General features: G+C 39.9%; 1 protein-coding gene across 1 annotated transcript in view; it reads left to right on the top strand.

Moving 5' to 3' along the window:
* Positions 1 to 3,906: 3,906 nt before the first annotated feature.
* LOC120780948 (eIF-2-alpha kinase activator GCN1) overlaps positions 3,907 to 18,555 on the top strand; it is a 28,135-nt gene continuing 13,486 nt past the window's right edge. The window contains exons 1-3 of the mRNA XM_040113178.1: positions 3,907 to 4,025; positions 4,092 to 4,194; positions 4,248 to 5,215. Of these exons, the coding sequence (XP_039969112.1) occupies positions 4,011 to 4,025; positions 4,092 to 4,194; positions 4,248 to 5,215 (1,086 nt within the window). The 5' untranslated portion in view covers positions 3,907 to 4,010. The remainder of the gene's footprint in view (positions 4,026 to 4,091; positions 4,195 to 4,247; positions 5,216 to 18,555) is intronic.

Raw genomic sequence — 18,555 nt, 5'->3', positions numbered from 1 at the left:
CATTTCACAATAAATACAATATATTTATTCCAACAATTTTTTCTCTTGGTAGTGTCTAAATCAGCTGTAATAATGTCATAGATTTCAAATACTGACAAGTAGGTTGTGCTAAAGCAGAGTTGCGCAGAGAGTTTTCGCGTAAATTAGATTCAAATTATCTCGGAGGCGAGAGTAAGAACTGTCATTTTTGTATGGCGTAATTTTGTTAAATTTATAAGATTAGTGGGATAAAGTACTCAACAGCCGAAATCTTGTGATTAAGTGTCGGTCTGAACATGGCACAGGGGTTGCAGTAGCCAGGGGCACTTGTGGGGGAATAAAAATTTGGAAAAGTAGGCGTGACTCCGCTCTCTAATAAGTTAAATGTCTCCTGAATCAGTTAAGCTACAATAACCAAATTCGGCCAAACGAATATTACAAGATTTTCTACCGACAGTGTGAAAATGGACGAAATCGGATGAAAATTCCATTCACTCCCCATATAACAGTACCATTCAAAACTACTAAAACCGCGATAAATCAATAACTAAATGCGCAAGAGACGCCAAAAATTTGCCAACCGGATGTTATGATAGTGCTTTATAAGGACTGGGGGAAAAATTGGCCAATGGGCGTGGTACCGCCTACTTTTTGGTGAAATCCCATATCTCGGGATCCGACTAATCGATTTCGACAAAATTTGGTATGTGGTATTTTTTATATGTCGTGTTGTGAAAATGAGCGAAATCGGACAACAACCACGTCTACTTTTCATATAGCACAATTTTAAATTCTACTTGATTCTTTTACTTTCCAGTACACCTTTAATGTATGCCACTTTATGATCAAAAACTATTCAACAAGAACTGTTCAAGCCCCTAGATACCCAGTACCTTGTATAGTTGACTTTTCATCGAAAATATTGGTAAATGTCTAAGATATGTAATTGAAATTTTGGGATAGTACTTCTCTCACAATGGTATGTCTGTATATAAAAAATGGCTTGAAACAGGCCAATACTTCCCTGAGCCCCCATATACCTAATATGGCTTTATGCTGGATATATCGGTCAATATTTCAGTTATCTCAATAAAAATTACTAAGCGTGCTTTACTTATAACAGTGTATCTTTGTGCCTAAAATAGATAAATTTGAGCGAAAACTTGACTTACCCCCCATATAACTAATATCAAGATTTTTGAGCATCCGGCTGACTGTACTCTATATGATTAGTTTTTAAGATCCTCTGCGAATGGTAGGCACCATGTTGTGGTATAGGGACTTAACTGCAATGCATTGTCGGCATCTCTCAATCTTCACGAGGGATGCTGCTTGCCATCTCTGCCACCTCCTAAATCAGGGTGTTATGCGACTTCCGTGCCCTTTGGATGATTTGCAGTCATGACGTTAGTTCGGCTGTATTCGAACGGAGCCTTCCCAACTGTGGCCTTACCTCGTCATGTGCTCTGGCGTGGCGAACCTTTAGTAACTCAGACCCAAAAGCTCACCGCGTTGAGCCAAGGGTCGCAAGAAAAAGATGTGCGACAATCCCAAACAAACAATAACTATAAAAACAACAAGGCAAAACACGGACAACGACCACGGACAACGAGAAGGACGGTGATCAAGGGGCTAAGCAGAATTTTAGCTTCCTTGACACTCTCTAGTCAGAGGAGCGGGTGCTGTTTGAGGAGCATGCCAGAGATAACGACGATAACATGCCCTCATGCAGCGGCGCTCTGCTGGCGAAATCGACTGCGGCCGCAGTGGAAGTTGCGAGCACCACCAAGGAAAAATCAAAACTTGGGCCTCAGCATCTCGGCCTGGCTACACGCCAGCAAGGCCGAGAACAATGGTTGGAGACTAAACCTGTGCATAGACGAATCGTACAAGTATGCCCGAGGACCAAGCTGCCGACTATACTATAGGTTCAGCACGATGATCTTGAGGCCATACAAGCCTACAACGTCCACCGGGAGCAAGGAAGCGGAGAAGATGCTGGTTGACGAGGTTGCTACTCAACCCAGCGACAGAAAGGCGGAACATGTTGCGGCTGTTGCGACTTCGGAAGTCCCCGACAAGAGGACTTGCGCTCAAGGAGGGGAGCTACCCTCCACGCAGGAACTCTTGGAGGGGCTAGGAGTCCCTATGGCGTCGCCATACAGAGCAGGCAGATCGACCAATACTGCTCTGTACCAGTCAACCTCGGAGATAGAGAGCTGGATAGAGGGGAAGTGGTGCTTTGCGCCTTCCTATACATCGAAGGTGCTTTTAACAACACGTCTCACAGGAGTGTAGCCAGAGGCCGTACTGCGTACCAGAATTGCTGAAACAACATTAGGAGATACAAGGATTCGTCTTGGCACAACACGGGGTTGCCCACAGGGGGGGCGTGCTGTCCCCCCTACTATGGAGTCTTGTCGTGGACGTCCTTCTAGCATTGCTCATTGATAATGGGATCCGCTGCTAAAGGTATGATTTTTAGGTGGTTGTACACCATGATTGTGCGACCGATAATCACGTATGGGTGGTGGCCCAGGCCACCAAAAGCTTCGCAGACTTCGATAGGGCTCGAACAATCAGAGAATGAAAGAGATAAGTGGAACTATACCATTGGCCCTTCTCCCGAGAGACAGCATTACCAAAAAGGTTAACTTCACGCAGAAGTTCATGGTTACCATCGGCAGCAAGGATAAGTGGAACGGTTCCACTCTCGAGCTACTGCTGAGGAATAGTAGGATCAAGTGGTACACTGATGGCTCGAAAACGTCAGAGGGAATCGGTGCAGGGATCGCAGGCAGAAGTCTTTTCCATAAGTCGCTGAATAGAGATAAGCGATAACCAAGCGGCACTAAGAGAAATCTCCTCCTACGAGATCAAATCGCTACAGGTACAAGAGTGCAGAAAACGTAACCAGGTGCACCTCATCTGAGTGCCCGGTCACAGAGGTATAGCCGGTAACGAACTGGCTGACGAGCTCGCCCCTCCGCAGCTTCCACTAACAAGGTAGGACCTGAACCCTTCACTGGATTGAGTCCCCATACCATAAAGGAGTTGCTCCGCAAGAAAGACATGTCAAGTAGCTAATAAGTGGACAATCTCAGCAGGTTTAAATTTACAATTTACCTCCCTAGGGATAAAATCTGGCTGCTGGTCGTATTTTATACCGGCCACTGCAAGCTGGATAAGCATTTACACAACATGGGCCTATCTTCTTGCGAAAACTGACGATTCTGCAACAGGGAGCCTAAAACAAAAGAACACCTACCAATCGACTGCACAGTAGTCTGTAGACGCATGATTAAGGCCTTTGGATCCATGCTTCCGAATAGGGAGCGCATCTTCACTAGCACCCAGCAGAATATTGGACTTTATCATTATGCTGTGGCTATGTGAGATTTAGAAAAGGGCACAATAGACCTAAGGTCGCGGTGCATTTAATAATCTAATTTAATTTAGTATGTGATATTTTAATTATAAGTGGTATTGGGAAAAATAGATAAAATCTGGTCGATACTAACCCAATTGCCATATACTACGTATAATGTTTTTTGTTTTTCTAACAAACCTTATATGTCTATCAGTATAGGAGTTATATATAGTATATGTATACATAAAATAGCTTGGATTTCGATCCACAGGTTGACGTTTTACACCATAAAGTATTTCCCTTGCTTTGTCTCTTGTAAGTTGCTAGTCTATGATATGTTCGGTTGCACCCGAACTTAGCCCTTCCTTACTTGTTTAACATCTTTTTTTTTCAAACAAATGGAATAAATAATGGTAATTATTGGACCGGTAGTGTTTACTCGCGATCCAACAGTCTTCATTATGAATCATGATCTAAATGTCATTATAAATATTGAATGTGTGACCGTGGGTTAAGGTAAAACATGTTTTACACCATTGAAAGAAATCTGTAACTGCATCGAGCACATGCGTTAGCACTGATCACCCTATTGATATTGTTTCATTTTCATCTATTCCGAAACTAAATATTAATTGGGAGTTAATAAATAGCATGCAATAAAATGGCAGAAATTGAGGTTTTAAAGAGATATAATAATGTAATGGTGGTTTTCTTTTGAAAATATAATTTTTATTATTTACAGTTGTCTAAGGCGTTGCGTGACTTACCAAATCGAGTCCTGTCAGCTAAGTGTGATGAGAGAACAGATTTGTTTCAAAACGTGACATCTGTGCTGAATAATCCTGGTATAAAACAAGCGCGTGTTAATTTTGAAAACCATTTAAACATTATATTTTAGGTGTTAATGCGTCTATTGTGAAAGGCTTATGTAAAGTAATTGGAACAACTTTGACAAAATACAAGGATACACCTTCTCAAATTCTTGTCAGAAATTTAATTGTGGATATCGTAAAACAGCATCATGACGTGGCTACTGAAAGTCTTAGCTCTGTATTTAGAACGGTCTTAAACAAAGAAATTTTAATTTTGACCCCTCAAAAGTCTGCAAAGTATTCACTTATTGCTTTAGGATGGACTGATTTAATTATAAGAAATGGAGATTATAATTCGAACATATTTAAAACGGAATATTCTAAGTTGGTAGAATACCAAAGTATATTGTATTATAATATATTTCTTTCCTGTAATATGCGCATAATTGAAATGGCTGAGAAATTACTATTTGATTCCTGGATAAATTCAGAAAATTACATACTTTGCTTGTCTACAATTATATTAAAGGAACCTGCATTTAACATTATCAACTTTTTAATGTTACTTTTACGATTTGAACATTTCAAAGGACATGAAGAATATATACTACAAAGGCACAAATCGGAACTACTTGAGCACTTTATTAAAAGTATTATCATTAATAAAACAAGGCCACAATCTTCAATTGTAATGGCGTGTGAGCCATTGTTAACAATAATTACACAAAAGGATTTTGAAGAATTGATACATCCGGTATTACTTAAATCCATATTAAGGAGCCCTGAAATGGCAATACGTGTGATGGGATTAATTTTTCACAAATTAAATATAGACTTAAGTGAATATGCCTCATCATTAGGAAAGGTCCTGCTACATCATTTATATTGTAAGGATGACATTGTGAGAGGAGAATCTTTAGAAACGCTGAAGGAATTATCGCTTAAGTGTACCACTGTCGATTCGGTTGAATATTTACTGAAAGGAATTTTCGACACTCTTAATGGACACAATGGTAAAATAACAGTAGCGGAGTACAGAATACATCTGATTCAGGTATTTTCTATTATGATACATATTTAACTTGTATATTTTACTACCTTCAAAATTCAGTTTAAAATTACCTCCCTACAGTTTATTATCATAGAAATGCCAAATAATTTTTGGTGTTTTTTTGTTTTGGTAGCTGTATAAAACATTCCTGAAGTAGATAGATATAATCAAAGTGTATTCAACAAAGTGAACTAAGTATTTGACTTACGCTTATTTGATAATAAAATAGTAAACAATTCATGTATTTGTTTATATTAACCCGTGTGTTTTTTTTTTTTGATCTTGAACAATATGAAGCCACTTGCTTTACATTTACATCAATTCCACAACAGAAACTCCTTACCACAAAAACTACAGCACAGCATGTATAGCTTCCGATCAGTTGTTAAAATTTTCGCGCCCACAAGTTTGTCTTGAGACCTAATTAATAGTAAAAACGTAAAATTTCTATTTATCAAATTATGAGGGTTTCTTACTTTTTTTCTTGAAGATTGGGAAGTAAGTTTAATGAGGGTACTGCATCGGGGCTTAGTCGTCTTCTTTTATTTCCTCCGCCTTAAAATGTAGCCCACATATTCTCGATGACAAACTGAGTTGTACGCCACATACTTTTTCCCATTCCTTCCGTTGCGATTTGTCAGTTGGAGCACAAAACATTGGTAAGTTGCTTCCATGAGTTGTTTTGCATAGGCAACAAGTATTCGGCATTTTATTCAGTTATTTAAAAAAATATTGTTTTTCGTTTTGAAATTTGCTTACTTTTGAATTTCCGAATTTGAATTTTTGAATAAATGTAAGGGTTAAGTCACTAACAACATTCATGTCACATAAGCGTAAAGAAAAATTAAATGTCATATACTTAGTTCACTTTGTTGAATACACTTTGGATATAATTTAATGCCTCTAAGTTGTGGCCAGAGAACTTCCTCAGGAGTTCCCTCTCCTGGATGTTTTTAAGCCTTCCTTTAAGGTGGCACCACTCTTATCCATTTTGCGTGGGTCATCTTGTTCTTCAAAAAAAACAGATGGTATGTGGGCTATCTCTTTCCCCTATTACTTTTCCTTGGTATAAACTTTTTATGGCTCACAAGAAACAGCAGCTGAGACTGCTGGGGGAACATTTCTTTATGGCGTATCTCTGTCTGAACCGAACGCAGTAGATAGCCGATCGTGTTGTTGTTTTAACGGTTATCGTTCGCCGTTAGGATGGTGAGGGTTATCTGTGTTGTCATCGACGTCATCCAACGGGAGGCCCAGGAAACGTGCTGTTGGTCGGACCAAAGGGAAAAGGGTGTTAGATGAGTGGGGTTGGTAGGGCATGCAAAGAGGTGGTCAGTGTCATGCGGAGACTCGTTGCATACAGGACATACATTGGGTATGTCTGAGTCTATTCTAGATAAGTAGGAGTTTAACCTGCTACAATATCCAGAATGAAGCTGCGCTAGGGTCACTCGCGTTTCTCGCGGCAACTCGAGCTCTTCGTCTGCGATGGGTGGTGGTTTGACTCCAAGAACGCCATTCACGGGAAGGGAGTCGGTGAAGGTGTTAATGGCTCCACTGTGAATGGCGGTCCAAGATAGACGAAGCCAACAGGTGCTACTTCGGACTGAGTAGGCAATTGAAAAGTAAAGTCATCTCTCGACGAACAAAAGCTAAACTCTATAAGTCGCTCATAATTCCCGTCCTGCTATATGGTGCAGAGGCTTGGGCGATGACAACAACCGATGAGTCGACGTTACGAGTTTTCGATAGAAAAATTCTGCGAAAGATTTATGGTCCTTTGCACATTGGCCACGGCGAATATCGCATTCGATGGAACGAAGAGCTGTTCGAGATATACGACGGCATTGACATAGTTCAGCGAATTAAAAGACAGCGGCTACGCTGGCTAGGTCATGTTGTCCGGATGGATGAAAACACTCCAGCTCTGAAAGTATTCGACGCAGTATCCGCCGGGGGAAGCAGAGGAAGAGGAAGACCTCCACTCCGTTGGAAGGACCAAGTGGAGAAGGACCTGGCTTCGTTTGGAATATCCAATTGACGCCACGTAGCGAAGAGAAGAAACGACTGGCGCGCTGTTGTTAACTCGGCTATAATCGCGTAAGCGGTGTCTACGCCAATTAAGAAGAAGTAATTGCGGTCAGTACCTGTCGAAAGTCAGTTGCGTCTGATGTCCGGTCGGCGTACTGTACGACTTCGTCGAAGTTGTCAAGGAAGAACCCTTTGATGCTCCTAGGAGGGGGTTCCGCTCCAAGCAGATGGCTGCAAGGGTGATTTCTGCGAAAACATCCCAGCAAGAACTGCTTGGAGAGGAGTTCATTAAGCTCCTTAACTGGGAGCATAAGCGTCTCACTATGTAGGTGTTCGATAGGAGACATCAAAAGGCATCCCGTCGTGGTCCGGAGTGCAGTATTTTGGCAGGTCAGGAGTTTCCTCATCTGCGTACCACTGCATCCAGGCGACCATATAGGGGTTGCGTAGTTAAGGACCGGCCGGCCGATTGCCTTGTATGTTGCCAACAAGGTTTCTTTGTCTTTTCCCCATGTGCTGCCGGCTAGCGACATGAGGATTTTGTTGCGGTTCTGTACCTTGGCGATAATCGCGGTCGTGTGAGGAGTGAAGGAGCATAGATGATCGAAGGTTACACCTAAAATCTTAGGGACAAATTAATTGACAGTCGGAATTTTCACGCCATCGACTTCAATATTAAGTTCAAGTCTATACTCCTTCGTCCAGTTCGTAAAAATGTTTGCTGTGGATTTGGTGGGGGAAAGTGTGAGGTTCCGTGAAGGTAGCTGTTTACTTTCGAACACATGCCATCGATTCCATTGCCCGACGTCAATATCGTGCAATCATCTGCGTACGAGGTTATGGAAACCCCCTCTGGTGGCTGCGGGAGTTTCGAGATGTAGAAGTTGAAACAGTAGCGGGGAGAGGACACCACCCTGCGGAACCCCCTGTTTAATTCTTCTCAGTTTGGATGTTTCACCTCGAAATAGTACGCTTTATTGACGACAGTTCAGGTAGTTCATGGTCCACCTGTTTTACCCCGGAGAAAGCGTGGTTTTCTCAATGTCCTGCAATAGCGTTGTGTGGTTGACTGTCAAAATTTTTGACAAGTCCAACGATACGAGGATCGTTCACTCGCAGGGTGGTTTCTGGTTGAGGCCACGAACTATCTGAGCTTTTATAACGCTAAGTGCTGTAGTGGTGCTTTGCACTTTTCGGAATCCATGCTGGTGGCTGGCTAGGCTCAGGTGGTGAGTGAAGGTCGGTATTAGCAAGGCCTCAAGTGTCTTCACTACTGGGGAGAGGAGAGTTATCGGACGATAAGATTCCCCTTTGTTGGCGGGTTTCCCAGGTTTCAGTAGTGGGACCACTCTTCCGACTTTCTACACATCGGGTATTTGAAGAGTGGTCAGCGACAGGTTCAGGAGCTTGGTGAGATAACTTACTCCCGTCGCGCCTAGATGCTTTAGCATTAGCATGTTAATTTCATCACGGCCAATGGATTTAGAGGATTTTGCTTTGTTGATGGCACTCTGGACCTCCTGGTGAAAGTAAGTGGCGCGCAGTCGTTTGGCATTTTGCGCAGCCGTCGGTTAACACATCTATTGGCTTTGTCTACCGAAGGGTGCAGTGCACTGCCGGCTAAAATAGCTCGCGCACTTCGGATCCGAAGAGGCATGAACATTGAATTGAACCTCAACTCGGTCGTCGTGTCTCTTCGGGTTAGACAAAGCTTTGACAGTAGCCTAAAGCTTACTCACACCGGTGGAGAGGTTGCAGGACTTCAGGTGCTCTATCCATTTTGTCCGCTTATGCTGATTTACCATACGCCGAATCTCCAAATTGAGATCCCTTATTCGGGGATCCCCGATATCGACTTGGCGTAAGGTGTCGCGCAGGCAGGAATGCCAAAGATCGTGGTGCGCGTTAAAGTCGTTAGTACCAAACGGTTTTCACCACGAAGTAGCGCGCCTATATTCGGGTGATATCCTGTAGGGCAACATGTAATGTATATATTAAATATTTCGAGGTCGACATCGCCTGACCGGATAGCTATACCCTGACATTCTAGGGTAGTATCCCTGCGGTCGATGTCTTCATCGATTAGACGATACTGCATGGTGTTGTGCAATATGGAGGCTAGGCCACCACCATTATCTAGCTCGCGATCTTTACGTATCACGTTGAAACCTGCACAACTCAGAAGATGTGAGCGGCAGTTTAGTTTGGTTTCTTGGACCGCAGCTATCGATACGCGTTCCCGATTTATAAGTGCAACTATCTCCTCAATCTTGCCTTGAAGTCAGTTGTAGTTGAATTGAAGTACACGGGTTTGTTGCGGGTGTCCGTGGGTGATCCTGGGGGTGAGGGAGTGACAAGTACGTGCTATTTGTTGCAGCTGCTGAACCGGCAGGAGGCTTGTGTGGCAGTATTGCGTAGGCAACATGGGGCCACGTAACTCGTGGTCCACTCCCTGTGAGTCTTAAGGCCTGAGCAGGTCTTAAGTTAGAGATGTATTACACCTGACCGAGGTGGAGTTTGGATGGAGCCTTTCTGCGCAAACGCAGCAGAAAAATTCCTCCGTGACCGGGTTGGACTTAGTGCCAGCACGAGTCAGGAGGATACGGAGCAAGCCTGCTGCAAGGCATTGTTCCAATGATGACAAACACAAATTAATACTCACCGATCCAAACGGGGTTAGATCGCCGAAAAAACAGCCCTTGGTCGGATGACATCCGAGTCAATTCCGGTGCGTAGAATCGGCTGTCGTGGGAATACCCGATCGTCATCGCCTTTGGCATTCACCTCAAACAGCGCATGCTTCTCTTACGATAAAGTTGGGTCGGTTGGTCCATGACGTAGTAAGTCCATCGTTACTTCCAATGCGGCTCGGAGTTGAGAATGCTCCGGTCTAATACAGCCGTATTTACCTCCTGGCGGCAATTCATTATTTGGGCCCTAATGCTGCACCACATATCGAATGCATTGCCTTGCGACTTGAGCCACAGCACCACGATAAGGTGTCTGCCATCTTGAAGTAATTGCAAGGAATGGTGACAGTCCTTGGACTTTGAATTATTTATTAGATTAGATTGATGAATGAGGAATGAATCGCGACCTTAGGTCTATTGTGCCCTCTTCTAAATCACACGGACTCACTTAGCCCCAACATATTGATAAAGTCCACTATCCTGCCGGGTGCTAGTGAGGCAATGTGATCCCTATCCGAAAACATGGATCCAAGGGCCTTAAACCTGCGTCTACAGACTGCTATGCAGTCGATAAGCAGGTGTTCCGGTGTTTCAGGCTCCCTGTCGCAGAACCGGCAGTTAGCGCAAAAGGATAGGCCCATGTAAAATAAATGTCTATTCAGCTGGCGGTGGCCGGTGTAAAATGCGACCAGTAGCCTGAGTTTATCCCTAGGGAGGTTAACTACAGATTTAAACCTGCTCTGGTTGTTCCCCCCAATTAGCAACTTCACATGCCTTTAACAGCATCCGCATATCTGCGCCGCCCCTCCTCCACCCGGGGGAGCCGGTGCTGATGGTTGGCCTCCGGCTAATCTTGTGGTGCCGCCTCCCATTCTTTTGGAGCTGGGGGCTCCTTCGGCGTGATCTGCCCTCTCTTCCGCTTCGCTGCCGAGCGCCGCTACATGAGGACATGTCGTCGTCATCCTCCCTGGCATGCTCCTCGAACAGCGCCCGCTCTTCTGTCGAGAGAGCGTCAAGGATGCTAAACTTCCGTTAAAATACAGCCGAATTTACCTCCTGGCTCACGGGTGCCGAGTATGCCTTGCGACTAAGCCTCTGCACCACGGCAAGGTGCCTACCATTCGCAGAGGTTGAATTATTTATAATTTTATATGTTTATGTATGTTATAACAAAGCGATCGCATGCGTGAGTTGAATCTAGTGTTTCAGGTTACCATTATCCTTACTTGTGGTGAAAAATCAGAACGCGTAGGGCAAAATTAGGCACGATTCCGATTACTTTGGCGGTAGGGTAAAAAACACGAATTTCGGTATAAATGGGGTATGTACGTATAGGGGAGCCTCTCCAGAGGAGGAATATGCAAAAATAAAGTTACTAACACTTATATTTTTTAAAATATTCCCGATTAAAAATTCAAAAAATTGTATTAATAACATTTAGTATTTCACAATGTTTCACTAAATTTTTTCACTTGGTATATTTAAATATACAGTGAATCAAAAAAGTTTTGGCACACCTCAGTTTTTCCACTTTGCTTTAATATAACTTTTAATTAACTGAACATACCAAACAAAAAACAAACATATTCTTTAAAAAATGATTTTTTAATACATATGTATATACAAAAATTAAAAATTCATACAAGTAGGACATTATTAAAAAAATAATGAAAAAGAGTCATATTCATATCAAAAAGGTATTGTCACAAAATACAAAAATGGTAATACAAAAGATGAAGAAAAAGAAATTGAAAATGCTTAATATTTTGTTGCACCTCCCTTGTCTTTTATAATCGCTTGTAAACGCCTTTGCATACTTGCGACCAAATGGGAAGTCTCCCGACTGGTAATATTGGCCCATTCTTCCTTCAGAGCATTTTTAAGGTATTCTTTCGAAGTTATTTGGTGCTTGCGAATTTTTTTATTCAAGCAAATGCCAAATATGCTCAATGGGATTGAGATCAGGGGTTTGTGGAGTTTTTTTCAGCTGCTTGCAGTTATAAATTAACCACTCTTGAACCAAACGCGAAGTGTGTTTGGGATCATTGTCTTGCTGGAACTGTCATTTCTCTCCATTTAAACCCAATTTAGTTACGCTCGGAAGCAAATTGTTCTTCAAAAGGCTTAAATAAACAAGCTTATCAATTTTTTCGTCTATAAAAACAAGATTTCCAACTCCACTTGCCGCTATACACCCCCACACCATTACGTTTCCGTCGCCCAGCTTGATTGTTTTTAAGATGTTATTTTCTTAGAGCTCCATGCGCCAACAATGGATCGTTCCTCCCGATCAAAAAAGTTTTTGCCCTCCTAGATCTGTAATTGCTTTCTATTTTTCCGCTGTTTATGTAATGGTTTATTACATTCCTTACACTGGAAAATGATCCATTGACAATTTGTCCTATTTCGCGCAATGATTTTTTTTCTAGGTACAGATTCAAAATGAGTTTACGCACTTCAACGTTTTTCGCGACCCACTTTGCTCAATCTATGTAAAGGCTATGAGATTATTTCTTGTTGCTTTTTAACTATCTTTAAAAGATCAAAGAGTGCCAAAATTTTTTTGATTCACTGTACACTCTAAACATTAAAATAAGTTCAAATTTCACTTTTATTTTGTTATATTTTAGCTAAAATTATTAATTTAAAAATCACTCATCGTTGAAAAGGTTAGATTTTTTACAATTATGGCAAGCGCTGCCACATCTTAAACACCACATATGTAGGATTTTCAACGATTTTTCTTTGTTTGTATTTCGTCTGATTCTTGGGTGGTGTCCTTTCCCTGCTATTGTTTAACTCCCTCAACCATCAGAGGGAATTTCCAACACCTTAGACATTGACAGAAACTGGATTTTGATCTCACAGATCTCTATGTTATTGAACTTCAGACTGTCAACAATCCTAAAATTTGAGGTGTTACATTCCACAGCCAGACAGTCCGAAAAAAGGAATGTTTACGACATTGCTTGAGAGGCTGCGCCGCACTCCTTATTGTTTTCTGTTTTTCACTTACCAACATATGTATATTATTAATAACTTTTGTAGAACTCAGGCTAACTAACAGTTTTTGTGTAAAGAAATTTGTCTTCACTTCGAACCATCATCAAATTCCAATACCTGCAAATTTGACAAGAATATATTCTAAAACAATTGCATTCTATAGAAAAGGTAATAAAAGGGCAGGTTCGGGAATCCGAGTGAAAGTGAAAATTAAAATGACTACATAAAACGTGTGAATTTGGTGTTGGTGTTTTGAAAATGGAACGATTGTTATGAAAAATGAGCTGAATGCAGAAGAAACATAGGTTTATATGAATTTATTAAATAGCTCAACCAGTTTCTCTAACTTTTTTTCTTATGACAGCCTTCCAATCCATTGAAACCTGATAAAAAATTAGCTTAAGAAAACTTCTTTAGAATAACCAAATTACTTTTTTTTCAGCCAGAAATATATTTTTCAGTTAGTTAGTTTTGTTCACCAAACGTTCGTATTAGGTATTACCTAAAACTAATCGAAATAGATAAAGGGTTATGTACATATATGTATATGATCAGGATGACGAGACGAGTTGAATTCCGGGTGGCTGTCTGTCCGTCTTTGCAAGCTATAACTTAAGTATAAATTGAGATATCTTGATGAAATTTAGTATGCGCGTTCCTTAGTAAAAAAGATAATAACTAAGTACTAAATTCAGATATAAAACTCACAGGAGATCGCTGTAGCTGAGGCACCTGTGGCCAACAAATTTTGAATAAGTGGGCGTGGCCCCGCCCTTTAATAACTTTAATGTACCTACATACAGTGCATCACAAAAATAAGTATGCACTGTGTTTATCCGTTTTGTTTTCAGAAAAAAAATGCCACAGAACTAATAATAATATCCATTTTTTTATTTTTTTCAGTTATTTCATATTTTAGTTGAAAGCAATAGCAAAAAACAGAAACTGAAATTAATAATTTTTCAAATTAGAGAAAAAAAGGCTTAAATAGCTAAAAATTACATCACTAAAGTATGTATGCCATAGTAATACATTCCAAAGAAAAAGTTCCAACGGTTTTATTTTTGAGCTTTGATGGGCTGTTAATATTTTATTGGATAGCTTTTGGATTTTTTTATTGCATTCAATCCGGATGGCATGGACTTTACCAGTTTTTGGGTCACTGAAGTTGGAATTTTGCCCCACTCTTCGATTAAAGCGGATATCAAAGATTCTTTACCGGTTATTTGGTGTCTTCTGATTTTTCTCTCTATAAAATGGCCCAAATGTTCGATAGGTTCACATCAAGAGATTGGGCTGGTGTTTTTAATTGTTTGGATGTCTTATAAAGTAGCAATTCCTTAACAATGTGAGCAGAGTGTTTTGGATCATTGCCCTTTTGGAAGACAAATGATCCTTCAAGTCCCAATTTGGCCGCACTATCGTATTCGATATTAATATATTAAGGTAATATTATTTGTTTATTTTATGCTCAATGAATACAAGATTCCTTACACCAGTTGGTGCCATGCACCCCCAAACCATGAGCGACCTACCAACATGTTTTATCAAGGCAGCCATATTCCGTGAATCAAGCTCAGTATTTACTTTTCTCCATACTTTTTCATGTCCATCTGATCCAAAAATGTATAATTACTTTCATCTGAGAAAATAACAGAATTCCAGAAATATTCTCTATGTTTACTTTCGTGCTTTCACAAAGTTTAATCTTTTTTGTCTGTTAATGTTGCTTATGAATGGCTTTTTACGGACATTACGACCATGCGAACCTGTATCATACAGCACTTGACTATTAGTTTGAGGATGGCAGGTTTTACTGGTCTCATTTTTAATTTCAGTTCGCACTTTTGGAACACTTTACTTCAGATTAGCCTGTATCTTGTGTGTGATAATGTACCGATCCTTGGAATCAAATGTTTCTTGTCGTCCAGATCTTTCCTTATTTTTTGTATTGACCTCTTTTTTGTATTTTTCTACTATTTTTTGAATATTAGAATTACTTTTATTTATTAGTTTTCCAATTTGCCTCTGACTTTTGTTTTCTTTATATAGTTTTATAATAGCACCTTTCAAATTTTGTGATAACTCTTAACGGGCGGCTCCATGATCAAAATGTAATTGCAATTAACGATGAAATTTAATAAAAACTTCGGAAAATTATTATTTTATAAAAAAAAACAATACTTATTGCTTCAAAACGTATAAACACTGTGTATCAATCGAAACAATACTGATATGGTAAATTGCATACTTATTTATGTGACATGATTTTCGCTTTTTACAGAGAAAATCTAACGGTTTTTAATAACGGAATAAGTCAATGATATCAATTTGTCATATTCGTGAAGGCAATATTATGAGTAGTTGTTTTTGGAAAAAAACACAAAATATATACTTTTTATTTTGCAAATAATTTGACTTTTTTTACGCCAATATATAGTGCATACTTATTTCTGTGATACACTGTACATATATCCTATACCACTAAAGCAACAACAACCAAATATGCCTAGCGCAAATATTATATGAACTCCTACAAACAGTGTGAAAATGGATGAAATCGGAAGATAAGATAAACAAATGATTTGCACCTCTCCTTACCTCCGAGATGAAAGGGCTTTATGGGAGCCGCTGTGAAAACTCGATGATGGGCGTGGTATCGTCCACTTTTTTGGTGAAATCACAGACATATCTCGGGACCCGACTGACCGATTTCGTCTAAATTTAGTACGTGACATTCTTTTGATTCTTTTATTTTCTAGTACACAAATCAAAAAGTATTTAATATAAAGGACACAATTTCGCGCTAGTAATTGCTTTAAAGCATGCCACCTTATGATCAAGAATTGTCCAAATCCAACCAAAACTTTTCAAGCCTCTAGGTACCGAATATATGATCCCAGTATCTACAGTTGACTTTTGACCGAAAATGTCCGTCAATGTATAGGATATACAATTGAAATTCAGAGAGAATTCTTTCTTGACAATACTAACTCTTTGTATAAAAAAACCTAATATAAAGATTATCGAACTTCCTGGTGACATATATCGGCCAATATTTAAATCAATACTTCCCTGAGTTCCCATATACCTATTACTGTCAACAATAGAATCGTATGATGGATACAATCGCAAGCAACCAGATTTGGGCAATATGAAAGGAATTGTGTTCATTTAGGACTACACAAGCCACACACGTTCATTGAGACTCGCCTGAAGCTTGATCAAGAGGTGCTTAGGTAAGATTTTCGAACTTCCGGGTGACTATACTGAATATATCCTCCAATATTTGAGTTATATCAATGAACATTACAGAACGTGTTTTACTCAACAGTGCATTTTCGTGTCTAAAATAGAAAAAAATTGGCGAAAACTGACCCTGCCGCCATATAACCAATATCACTGACTTTACTCCATATGATTGGTGATTGTATGTGCGGTATCTTAATGAAGCCCAGATAACATCTTTTTAGTATGTGGCATGGTAAAAGAATTGGCAACGAGTACATGGTATGCGACATGCCAAGTTGTTAATTGGGGGGTATAACCTGAGCAAGTTTAAAGTTGTAATTAACCTCCCCAGGGATAAACTCAGGCTACTGGTCGCATTTTATGCCGGCCACTGCAAGCTGAATAGGCATTTACATATATAACATGGGCCTATCCTCTTGCGCTAACTGCCGGTTCTGCGATCGGGAGCCTGAAACACCGAAAAACCTGCTAATCGACTCCACAGCAGTCTGTAGACGCAGGATTAGGGAACTTGGATCCATGTTTCCGCATAGGAATCGCATCGCCTCACTAGCACCCGGTAGAATATTGGACTTCATCAATGTGCTGGGGTTAAGTGAGTCCTTGTGATTTAAGGAAGGGCACCACAGACCTAAGGTCGCGGTGAATTCCTGATTTATCAATCTAATCTAATCTAATGTGGCATGGTAATTGTTAATAGGGTCTATGTATACAGGTATATGTATTAGGGTGTGTCATTCTGAGGCAACCTTTTTTTTCAACTGAAAAACAGGCTAAAAACTTTCGAAAATGTGAAAAAGAAAGTCACTCAATTAAGAGGTGCCTATTTCAAATTTTCGGTTTTCCATATAAATTACATGGAAAAAAAATCATTTTTTTTTTGTGGTGGTTATTGTGCGGAGGTTATTATATGTGCACGCGATGGCTGCCAGTAGGGATGGTAAACTCGATTCCGATTCTACTCGAAAATCGAGTTTTCTCGTAAAATAATCGATTTTTCGGAATCGATTTTCAGTAGTCGAAGTCGTTGAAAAAAAGGTTGCCTCAGAATGACACCCTAATATGTATACATAAAATAGCTTGGATTTCGATCCTCAGGTTGACAGCCTAAGGTATTCCCTGGCGTTAAAGCGTTGATTCCTGCAAGTTGTAAGATAATAAAATGTTCGGTTGCACCCGAACTTAGCTCTTTCATATTAGTTTAGACATGTGGAATTATCGGAATTGATAATTTTAAACAGCTGTTACTTGATTTATACTCAGTTTGGTTTGCCATTTTATAATGAATACTACTGTGATCAAATTGAAAGGTGAATTTTTTGCAATTATTATTATTAATTGCACTGTTGTTGGTAAATTTTTTTCTGTAAGTTGGTAGTACTGTTAGTGACATCTATGCTAAATTTCACGTTAAAATATTCTTTAGTATTTGAGATACGCGTCGTTTTGTGAGGCTCGAAAAGCGAATTCTTCGATTTTTACTATGTCAGAATTTATTGAACAAAGAAGTGCGTAAATGCACCATCTCATACTGCATTGGTTACTCGTGATCATTTTGCCACATTTTCCACTAAAATCGTTCCGCAAGCACCACATTCGCCTGATTTAACTTCGTGTAACTTCTGGCTATTCAGCAAATTCACACGAGCACTCCGAGGACACCGTTTTGACTCAGGACGGAGGTTTTTTCCCATTCGTTGGCATAATTATATTGCAGCAGGAGAGGATTACTTTGAAGAGGATGAAATGTACAAAATTCACCTTTCAATTTGATCACAGTAATATACTTACTCCTGAATAACGTTTGCAAATTGTGCACATTTAATACCAAAACCGCGCAAAGCAACTGAAGGTGTGCGTATCCATTTTATTTAAAATTTTGCGGTAGGATATTGGCTTGCGGGCTCACAAACTCCTACACGCGTTAGAATTGAAACTGAACGATCATCACTTGAATTGCTGCAAAAAGTGGACGAAAGTAGTCCTCTTGATTGGAATTTATGCGAGTCAGTCGTTGCGCGCACTTGCCGAAATCATTTTTGAACCCTAATGTCAAACTTATCTATAGTTAAATTTTTGCCATAACATTAAATTATAATAGCTTTTGATTTCTGTTTGAAAACTACATGTCCTTTAGTGCATCGACTTTATTTTTGTTACCCTTAACAAAACTTCTGGTCATGTCTCTCTAAGCTTCCATGAATCGAATAATAATAATTGCATTCTGCTTTGCTTTTTTATGTTTTCTCCTTTGGCCATAACATTTAATTATAATAATTAACATTACATTAAAATATAATTATGATTTGATTTCTGCTTGAAAAATACATGTCTAAAAAACACCTTCTAGCATATCGACTTTATTTT

Source organism: Bactrocera tryoni, unplaced genomic scaffold (assembly GCF_016617805.1).
Source record: "Bactrocera tryoni isolate S06 unplaced genomic scaffold, CSIRO_BtryS06_freeze2 scaffold_25, whole genome shotgun sequence".
NCBI classification, from domain to species: domain Eukaryota; kingdom Metazoa; phylum Arthropoda; class Insecta; order Diptera; family Tephritidae; genus Bactrocera; species Bactrocera tryoni.
Note: the sequence above shows the minus strand (reverse complement) of the source record. Positions and strands in the feature narration are given on the sequence as shown.